The sequence below is a fragment of the Arachis ipaensis genome, chromosome B08, assembly GCF_000816755.2.
Source record: "Arachis ipaensis cultivar K30076 chromosome B08, Araip1.1, whole genome shotgun sequence".
NCBI classification, from domain to species: Eukaryota; Viridiplantae; Streptophyta; class Magnoliopsida; order Fabales; family Fabaceae; genus Arachis; species Arachis ipaensis.
In genome coordinates this window covers 61,820-72,837 of record NC_029792.2, presented here as the reverse complement: position 1 = coordinate 72,837, position 11,018 = coordinate 61,820, and the positions used below count along the sequence as shown (strand labels likewise).

General features: G+C 32.7%; 1 protein-coding gene across 1 annotated transcript; it reads left to right on the top strand.

Annotated features, from left to right (window-relative positions):
• Window positions 3,847-8,955, top strand: LOC107613930. The gene is made up of 7 exons (XM_016316131.2): window positions 3,847-4,553; window positions 5,257-5,564; window positions 5,754-6,488; window positions 6,722-6,850; window positions 7,402-7,605; window positions 8,060-8,260; window positions 8,400-8,955. Exons 1-7 carry the CDS (start codon window positions 4,289-4,291, stop codon window positions 8,520-8,522), a joined length of 1,965 nt encoding a protein of 654 aa, XP_016171617.1. The 5' UTR covers window positions 3,847-4,288; the 3' UTR covers window positions 8,523-8,955.

The following is an 11,018-nucleotide window of genomic DNA, read 5'->3' as shown; positions in this document are numbered from 1 at the left end:
CTCTTTCATTATTATCATTATATATAATAATTCTTCTTTTTTTTTTCATACACTCGGTGAAAATTCAGGTGCAGTCGATTTTACGTGAAGTTGATAACAGAAAGTCGTTAGATGATTTGATTAAATTTTCATCTAACGACTTTTATCTATCGACTGCACCTAAGTTTTCACTTTTTTTTTATATATATGGATGAAAATGATGTGTTATGCATCGTTATTAGAATGTTTGCGTTTTTCTTTAATATAGAGTTAATTTCTTTTAATTGTTATTAAGCAAATCGGATGGCTAAATTTGTTGAGAAGGGACAAGGAATATTAAATTTGAAGGATTCGATTTCAGTAGAGGTAAAAGTAATTTTTAATTTAATTTACTAAATATAAATACTACAATAATTTTATTTTAGTAAATTTTAATTGTTGATCTTAATTATATATATTATATATTTTTTATAAGGTAGAAACTCAGATGCAGTCAATTTTACATGAAGTTGATAACTGAAAGTCGTTAAATGATTTGACTAAATTTTCATCTAATAACTCTCAGCTATCAACAGCTATTAACCCCTCATGAAATCAACTGTATTTGAATTTTTACTTTTTTTTTATAAATATAATCAACAGTTAAAAATTACTAAAATATTAGTGTATCAGTACACTTGAAAGTTTTTTAATATTTTTTATAGAGGTTAGAAATAGCATTGTCCTTTTTTCGGAGTTAAGAGTGGTATTATTCTTTGTGTAAATAGAGCTAACTGCATTAAGTGTTTACAATGTAATAAATAAGGGTTGTGACATTGTTGGAGGTACATCAATGCCCTTTTTAGGATTCTCCCTTTCGGCTTGCTTCAGCTTTGTGTCATTTTGCTGCATAGCTCTGATTCATGTTGGAGCGGGTAAATTGCAATTACCTTATAACCAACTCATGCACTGTTCTTTTTCCCAACTCTTCAATCGCTCTAAAAGGAAAGACTGCTAAACAAAATGATTGGCCTCGTGACAAACTGATTCATTTCATTATTACTTCATAGTAAATGAAAAATAGTTATTCATAAATCATAATAATGTTGGTGTTGAATGTTGCAAAGGCTTGGATCAACATCAAAAGCTGGAGATTCAACAACTAATAAGAGAATTAATGTATGTCTCGTTGATGAGCTAATTAGGTACAATGCTATATTGCTATATACATATGTATATATATATAGGTATCACGTGATGGGTGGTGAGACAAAAGAAATGGTTGTGATAATGCGCATGCTTGTGTCTGTTGTTGTGGTGCGCGAAAAGAAAGTTAGAAAGTTAAAACATGAGAGGATACTTTACTAATTGAGAAAGTATAGGGAGCCAATGGAATATTTGTACAATGTGTACATTAGAGGTTTATAGATGTCCGATTCAGTATTAGAGATATAATCATTAGTGTTATCTTTTTTCATTCGTTGAAGCTCTTGGGATGAGTGGTATCATGACATAGTATCAGAGCTCTAAATTCGAAAAGTCAAGAATTTGATTCTTGATAAATCCCAAAATTAACTTAAACTTTTGGGATGAGATGTTTATTATCTCTAGTACCCGGATAGTTATTTTAAATAGTGTGTACAAATATTTCATTAACACTACACTATTGAAATAACATTCTTCTAATTAAAAAAAGGAAGGAAAGAAGATGAAAGTGACAGGTGGCAAGCAAATGGTGTGGGTGAGAGAGGTGATAGTGACTGTACTAGGTTGGGGCCATAGGCTGATGGCTGTGGGGTCTGGTTCGGATCTATATTATGTTTCGGTCCATCACACCGGACCACCTGTCTCAGCCTTTACCGTTACATTCTCGGACTACTCGCTGCTCCCTTCTTTATTCTATGTCCTAACAAAATACTCTTACTTGTTTCATTTTTATTTTCAATTCAAACAAAAATTAATACTCAAAAAAGTTTATAAATTTTGTTAGATATATAACTATTAATATTGTATTCTCTTATTAGCTTAAATTTATAAGATGAGTAGTTTTATGATATAATATTAGAGTTTTTATAGTCATTAATTAGCTATCATTAGTATTTTTAATAGTGTAAGATTTTATTCAATGTGTGAAATTACTCATTTTTTTTTCTCGTTAAATATTGACCAAATTTTAATAAAAATACTGACTCTTTAGACTTTTTCATAGAAAATATAACTATTAATATTAATTTCTTTTATCTGTTTTAATTTTTGAGATGAATAATTTTATAATACTAACAAATATTTTATTCCAATATGAGAAATTTTACTCAGTCGCTCGTTATATTGCAGTACAGACTAATCATGAAGGAATATAATATGTAAGACAAGGCATACCAACTACTTGAGACCATTCAACTTTCTTTTTTTAATATTCAACTACAATTTTATATATATGGAACTACTATATACTATACAATTTAAGAAAAAAACTTAACAACAAAATGCAATTTAGCTTAGGACGTCAATTTTTTTTTTTCTTTTGGTGAACAGAGAACGTCAATTTCAATAGCAACAAATAATAATAATATGTTTCTGATGTTAATTTCATGCAAAAAGCTAATTATAACGGCGTCAATTTTAAAATGCATAAACATTTTGTTAACATGCATGCTTGGCTTAAAATAATCAATTAAGACCGTTACTGGGCTCAAGAAGACCACTGCCACAATGTATTTGTTAATTCACACCCCTTCTCCTGAGTCCTGACACACTTTTGATTAAGTTGTGTATTTTTTAAGGTGGAAACTCAAGTGCAGTCGACTTCACGTGAAGTTGATAACTAAAAGCCATTAGATAAAAATTTAGTCAAATCGGTCAAATCATCTAACAACTCTCAATTATCAATTTTACGTGAGGTCGACTGTACCTGAATTTTTACAATTTTTTAAATGCGTTTATTTAGTTGCATTATGTTTTGAAACGCAATTTATCTCCTTTTAATTTCTCTCAATTAATATTACCACCTCACAATCCAAATTGGTAAATCATTCGATAAGTATTATATTTATTATTACATTACAACAGTACAATTATATATCATTACATTTAGTTTTATGCTTTAATTTGGTTAGTCATTTATATTTTGACATTATTGAAAAACATATTAACTGTAAAATCACTAAAATGGCGAAACATTTTTACTTTTCACTATTTTTTTTTGTTTGACATGCATTGGTGTAACAAAAAAGATGGTAAAACATGAACGGGTAAATAGGGTGGACATGGAATAAACACGAAAAAATATTGAATTATTATTAACGTGCTAAAAGGTGCCAAGTTTGCAGCGGCTGAGAGTCACTAATCTCTAATGTTTACAAAAGAAAACGTCAAATAATACACCGTTTTACTTTAAGTCTTAAAACTAATCATGATTTCCTGGCTGTCAAGTGTCAACAATGCCAGTATTTATTAATTATTACAGATTAAGGATCCCGAAAGTTTAGATTTTTTTTTCCCTATTTTTTTAAATTACGTTTGTTTTCTTAGACTTAGATTGAGATACTGAAATTAAATATTGTGTTTAGTAAGTTAAATATTTTAATTTAGAGACACAATTTTAACCGAAAATAATATTAAAAAATAACTCAATTCAATATATTTTATATTAAATATTTAACGGTATCTTAATAAAAAAAATTTTAAATACGTTTGGACATATTTAAATATTATTATGCATCAGCGTGTTTAATCTTATAAAAATTTTAAATTCGCGTATGCGAGTTTGTGTCAATATTTATACATCATAGACTCAAATTAAATTTTTTAGGAAATAACTGATATATGATATAAGTTTGGAATTAAATAACGGGGTCACAAAAATTTAATAATAAAAAATATAAAGAGAAGGAGGCAACGAAAAAAGGAGGAGGAAGATAGAAGAAAGAGGCGTTGGAGAAGGTGAAAGGGAAAAGGGAATTTCAAAACTCAAATCAGAGAGAGGGCATTTTTTTTTTCCGCATCGTTCAACCCTCTCTCTTTTTTTTCTTTCTGTCTCTGCGTTCGTTCCCACTGGAAAACCCTAGGCGTTGTGCACACTTCTCGTCTCACATTCAATCGTTCCGGCGAACTTCAGCCGCCGGAAATGGGCGACGAGCCACCGCTGCAGAAGAAACCGTTTATTTTAGCTGAGATAGGGTTTATGTTGGACATCGGAAACGGAGATCTTGAAGTCTTTTAATTAATTAATTGATTAATTAAGAGATTTTAATTGGTATTTAATTTCTGGAACAAAGTGTAACTGCCTGCGGCGGAAACCGTTGCTGTTCAATTTTGGTTGTTGTTGAAGATGGCGAGGGGAGGGCAGTGCTTCGAGAAGCTTCGGAGGTGCGTTCGGACGGTTTTCTTCGTGGCGGCATTGGTGGCGTCTCTTCTCGTGTCGTCGCTGCCGGTGCTGGTGGCGATGGTGGACGTCGTTGTTCCTTGCACGTTGATATCCAGCTTCACGTGCATCAGGTGCTACAGCTTTAGAGAGCATTTGAGACTATACGCTTTCAAGAGTTCCTTGACGGATATTCCTCTCGTTTCTATCATAAGATCCATCATCATTATCTGTATGATTCGTTTCTTCTCCTTTTTTCTGCTTTCGCTATGATGATAATACAGATCCCTATGTTGTTGCTGGTGTTTCAAGGATTCATTCATTTTATTTTAAACCTTACTTTATTCAGAACACTTTTTCTTTTCATCTGTTTTGTTGAGGATACATTGTTGAAGGTACATTGCTTGCTTTGTCTATCAAACTCCAATTTGTTTGTTTGTTTTCCATTCAGATTGTTCTTTGTATCGTTTCTGGCGCTTCTTCCGTGGTGCATGTATATATTTTGTTGGAAAAATTCGTTGGCAGATTAAAGAGCATGTTCCACTTCATCTAATAATATCATGAAGTTTACATACTAAATCATATTTTCAGTTGTTATTGTTATTATTATTATATATCAAATAAATAATAAAGCTGAAATACACCAGGAATTGCAGACTAATTTGTCTTTCCTATTTTCGTCTATCTCTTCCTTCTAGAAAAAAAAAATTAGAAGTATTGGTTTTGTGGGGGTTAAATTTGAACTTACAAGTTCTTATTTCACCTGGTTTTTGGTTAAACGTTTTCTTTATTACTTTGTATATTTTGCATTATTTGTATTGTTTGCGTGCAGAATTGGCGATGTTTCTCATATTGGGCTTTGTTAATTTGTTCATTTACAAAAGTTCCATTCTCATGTTGGGCTTGCATTTTTTATCCCTTTCCTGTGAGTGCAGGTGTTTATTCCATTTGTGATGCTCCCGGTCTCTCCCACGGTCCTTACCTTGGAACTGTGACTCTGTCCTCCTTACTCTCGATTGTCCTTCTTTCAGTGAAAGCTTGCATTTTCAGTGTAAATTCCCAGATTGAAGCGGAAGCTTCGGTTTCGCTTACTAGGAAGAGACTTCATTTGAAGAAATCATGGGGAATGCCTGTCTTGTTTCTGTCATCAGTTGTGTTTGCCCTTGGACATACTGTGGTTGCCTATAGAACCAGCTGCAGAGCAAGGAGAAAGCTTCTGTTTCATCGAGTTGATCCTGAAGCTGTAAGTTTTTAAAGTTCTTTTTATGCTCTTTTTGTAGTTTGATTTCTTTGGAATTGAGTAGTTCTAAAGCAATATTATTCTCCAGCACAAAAGCAAATTTCCAGATTCACAAGCCTTGAGTTGCTTCCTTTGTTATGGCACACCTATGTTAGAAAATGATTTATTTATTTGTTTTTGCTAATTATGCAGGTCCTTTCATGCAAAAATGTTTTCTCTAGCTATCAAAAGGTCCCACGATCTCCTGCTGCTTCTGGGGGAAAAACCCCCAAAAGTGACACTGAAATGAGGCGCAGACCTTTTGGACCAGCTCGTGATGAAGAACTGCCTGTCAGATTACTTGCTGACTCAGACAGCTTATTCATCAGCTGCCAAGGGCTTACCCTCCATTATAAGCTCAGCCTGCCTGGTTCACCCTCAATTAGCTTGTCCTCAGCATCGTCCTTCCTTGAATCTAGTACTTCTTGCAGCACTTCATCAACAGCTGGAGGGTTGCAGAAATTCAATAGACAGTTACTGTCTGCGACTCCAAAAATCCAGCAACAACTCTGCAGGAGCTATAGCAATCAATTCCATGGCTCTTCTCTATATGCACCTCTTTTAGACGGTCCAGAAACTTCTCTCTTTACCTCTGATGATATCCCTGCATTGCATTTAGATGAAATTCACGAAGGCAGTGAAACAATGAAATCAAATCCTTTGCGTTTGGAGCAAAGTTTAAAGGCAGCTGGCCAAGTAGGCATTGTTTTAATACATGGGTTTGGTGGAGGAGTGTTCTCTTGGCGGCATGTATTGGGACCTTTAGCTCAGCAGAGTAATTGCACTGTTGCTGCATTTGATAGGCCTGGCTGGGGCTTAACTTCAAGGTTACGACGGGAGGATTGGGAGAAAAAAGAACTTCCAAATCCTTATAAACTTGATAATCAGGTGATTACTATTTATCATTAGTCATTGTACTAGAAGGAATTATTTGTTTTATACGCTCTAGTTTTAATTGAACAAGTATTAGCCATGAAACCAGAGCTATAAACAGATTGCTTCCCATTTAAGAGGTGGGTTTACTTTTTAACTTTCAAGGGCTAGTTTTCAGTTTATATTCAGTTAATGGCCTTTTCAGTTTCCTCAAGTATGACGTATCTGATGGAGGTCTGTTTTTCCAGGTTGACCTGCTTTTATCATTCTGTTCTGAGATTGGATTTTCTTCAGTTGTGCTAATTGGTCATGATGATGGAGGATTGCTTGCTTTGATGGCTGCACAAAGAGTTCAAACAACGATGAATTCTTTCAATGTGAGTACTTTTCCTTCTTTTTCCCCCTCCTCTCCCTACTTTCTTTTGCATATTAGATAACTTTGATTAGCTGAGCTTTTTATCTGAATTGTGTGTAAAGTAAAGCAAGACTAATGGACTTGTGAAGCGTTATAAGAGATTAATTTTGATAAACTATCAAATGCAAATTAAAAATAAATAAATACGCTTTCTACTAATGATATATATAGTGATCGTGAGTGTGAAAGTCCAGCGTTTATTGATATGGGAACACATGATTGGATGCTTAGGTAAAATATTTTACTTTGACAATGTATCAACTATCAAGATAATAGCAAAGCCTCTTTCAAGGTTTCTTTCAAAACTACAATATTTTTCTGGAAATTCAGCAACACCTAATGTGTGTTTCTAGGTTAATAACTTAATTTTGTGATGTTGATCACAATGGCGTTTCATTTAACTGATTCTTGTTCTTTGGTCCTGATCAATAGGGAATAGTGGGGTTGTATTGCTAAATGATTAGTGACTTTGCATAGATTTAAATGTGTTCATATCCGCTCTTTGGTTTTCAGGTTACTGTGAAAGGGGTTGTATTGCTAAATGTGAGCTTGTCAAGGGAAGTAGTCCCTTCCTTTGCTCGAATCCTTCTACATACATCGCTTGGAAAGAAACATTTGGTTCGTCCTCTTCTAAGAGCAGAAATCACTCAAGTGGTGAATCGTCATTCATGGTATGATGCTACCAAACTGACGGCAGAAGTTTTGACTCTCTACAAGGTATGTTGTTAGCTGTCAGATTTGACAACAAAAGTTTATTATGGTGCATCATATGTTTTCGCTTTTGTTAGCTTACTCATAGCAAATCACTTGTATGGAAAGAAAAATTATTACTTAACCAGATATAACTATTGTATAATGAACTATCAGAGACTTATAATGCCTAAGAATACTTATAAAAACCTTTAGTTCTTGTTTTTTTATGTTAAACATTTTTATGGAAGGACTTTGGTGGGAGGTTTAAGAGCCTTATTCAATTGTTTTTCTTTCGCAAACCTTTTTCTTATCCTGGCAAGTCATGGTAAAATTTCCAAATTTGAAAACTCTGCTCTGAAATTGTTATATATTATGTTTCTTTTTCTTCCCATCTAGGTGTTTGTTCATAATGCTTATATTATCTCTTCCGGAGACATATTTAATTTACTTTCACTCATAATGCTTCTACGTATGTTAGGCTCCACTATATGTCGAAGGCTGGGATGAAGCACTTCACGAGATTGGAAAATTGTCTTCTGAAACCATCCTTACGGCACAAAATGCAGAATTGTTGCTTGAATCTGTGGAAGACATTCCGGTATTAGTCATAGCTGGTGCTGAAGATTCCCTCGTCCCTCTGAAATCCTGCCAAGCAATGGCATCAAAATTTGTAAATTCTGTAAGTATCTTGGTCCCTATATCCTAATGATTTAATGGTTGCAATCTGTTTGAACTTCACTTGTTACTTCTCAAGACATACGACTTCATCCTTTTTCGAAGTTTGCTAATAATTCATGCGGATACTTTTCCCCCTGCAGAGACTAGTTGCAGTATCTGGGTGTGGCCATCTACCCCATGAGGAGTGTCCGAATGCACTGCTTGCAGCTGTATTGCCGTTTATTAGTAGATTGTTCTCTGTATATGACTCGCCAAGCCAATAGGGTGGTCTCTTTCCGATTTGAATGAAAATATACATAGGTCAATCCATTTTGGTGGCTTTAGTTTTCCCCGACCCGTTCTTTTTTACTTTTTTTTTTTTACTGTCTTTATCCTTTTCCCTTCCCTTGCAGTTTTCTTGGTTTCCTCTTCACTTATTTCCAAGCAATATCAAAGAGAAGTGGATAAAAAAGGGAATCTCTTCTCTTTGGTGTTTTTGACGTGGTAGCTTTAGGAGTTTTTTAACCTGTATCTAAGTATCTTCCTTCCCTTCCCTGCTCGCGCTATTGTTTTTCTTCTTAGCTGTCGATATTTATGTCCTTTCGAGCTGCTTCTCATTTCCCACTGCCAAAGACGGTGGGGGAGGATAGCATACATTTGTAAATTTAATTTATTATCAGATTCATCATGAATATATTTTAGCGCAGTTGCTTCTCATCATGAAGCTAATGTATCATGTATGTTTCATACTAGATTTTTTTTTTTTTTATGTGTGTATGATTTGTTAACTTAAACCTACTTTTATGATAAATATATTAAACTGATACAATTAATTAAATTGCTAATGTAGTTAACATATATTATTCCGAATAGAACCATTCGAGTCCTAAAAATTAAAAAACAAGAAAACGGAAGAATTAGGTGGTGTTTGGTACGAGGAAATGTTTTTTGTTTTTTATTTTTAATTTTTATTTTTTGAAAACTGATTTTGTTTTCAAATGTTCAGATTTTAAAATGTTTGTTTTGATCATTGTTTTTAAAAAAATGAAAACATTGAAAACATGTTTGGTTTATGAGATACATCATCCTTCTTAGATGGTGATGGGACCTTTCGAGAAGACTATTTCAAATCGTTCCTTTATTAGGACAATAACTCCACTATGTATAACTATGAGTGTGCTGAAATAAAGTGATCTTAGTCACATGCCTAGAAAACGCCAAAAAAGATAAAGCTTATTCTTATCCTCTAGCTGGCATTGTATGATAGGTTTGTCTAGATTTCGTAAGATATCACTTCTATCTAGAGACTTCTATAAAAGGAGGTGTTTACCTCGGTTGTAATCAGATCTCAAGAAACATTTTCTGAAGGCACATCATCCTTCTCAGATGGTGATGAGACCCTTCCAGAAGACTATTTCAAACCGTCCCTTTGTTAGGACAATAACTCCACTATGTATAATTATGAGTGTGCTGAAATAAAGTGACTTTAGTCACATGCCTAGAAAACGCCAAAAAAGATAAAGCTTATCATTATCCTCCAGGTGGCATTATATGATAGGTTTGTCTAAATTTAGTAAGATATCACTTCTATCTAGAGACTTCTATAAAAAGAAATGCTCACCTCAGTTGTAATAAGATCTCAAGAAACATTGTAATATTGAAATCTTTAAAATAATATTATATGAATAAATAGTCATACATAAATTTATTCTTTTTAAAATATCATAATCATACATAAATTCATTTCATTCTTCTTAATTGTTTTTCAACAATTGTAACCAGTTTATTATTTATTTCTTCCCAAACTGCTGTGTTATTATCCATTCTTCACTCTTCACTCCCTCTTACTGCCCATTCTTCACTCGTACAGTATGTCCATAAAAGTCTTTGTATTTTTATTAGACCATTTTTTATTATCTTTAGTTTTAAATTTCCCATTATCTTATACTAATAAATATTAACTACTATTAAATATGAGTCAGAAACTAATAAATATCAACTACTATTAAATATGAGTTAAAAATAGATATCAACAATATCACATGTAATTATTACATGTAATTATTAGCAATAAGAGTGAAAATAAAACAAAACTTAGTCTTTCAAAAAAATGCAGCGCAAAGCTAAAAGAGAAAAAAATTGGGAGAAACCAAAATCCTCAAAATCAGAAACGCAGAGAAAAAAAAGTTTACACTAAACATAGTGACAGGAAGCAGCATAGCAGGAGGCAGTACAAGGACTCAGAGAACAACTACTAATTGAAGAAGAGTTGAGAGGATAAAAAGAATAAAAGTGGCACAAAGAAACAAATAAAGAGCGATAAATTTAGAGAAAATACGTTTTTTTTTTTTAATTTTTGGCTGTGATGAGAATGGAAGAAAGACACTCTATAATTACATAAATACCACCATATTTTCAAATAAAAATTGTGAAAACAGAGAATCAGCAGTCAAATTTTTGTATTCATATCTCATGGTTGATCATACATGTATCAAGTAGTAATATCAAATTCATAATCATTTCTGTAAAAGTGAAAATACAAATAGTTGAGTTGTTTTATCACGTACAAGATAAAAATTGGATGTCATTTTTTATTTTTAATATTAGACTAATAATTGTATTTTTTTTAAATGGTAGATTGTTATGATATTTCTTTAAAATATGAGACGATTTAATTTAGAAAGTAGAAATCAAATCGTTCCATATTTCGAAAATATAAAAATTGAACCTTTTTTATTTTTGTACTTAATTTCTCCAATTTATATTTAAAAATAAAAAAA

What these genes read in the sequence shown, in the direction of transcription:
- LOC107613930 (XM_016316131.2), top strand. Translation starts at nt 4,289, where the DNA reads ATGGCGAGGGGAGGGCAGTGCTTCGAGAAGCTTCGGAGGTGCGTTCGG. An exon ending in ATCGAGTTGATCCTGAAGCT is followed by an intron (nt 5,565 to 5,753) that starts GTAAGTTTTTAA and finishes CTAATTATGCAG; the next exon opens with GTCCTTTCATGCAAAAATGT. An exon ending in AAGTTTTGACTCTCTACAAG is followed by an intron (nt 7,606 to 8,059) that starts GTATGTTGTTAG and finishes TACGTATGTTAG; the next exon opens with GCTCCACTATATGTCGAAGG.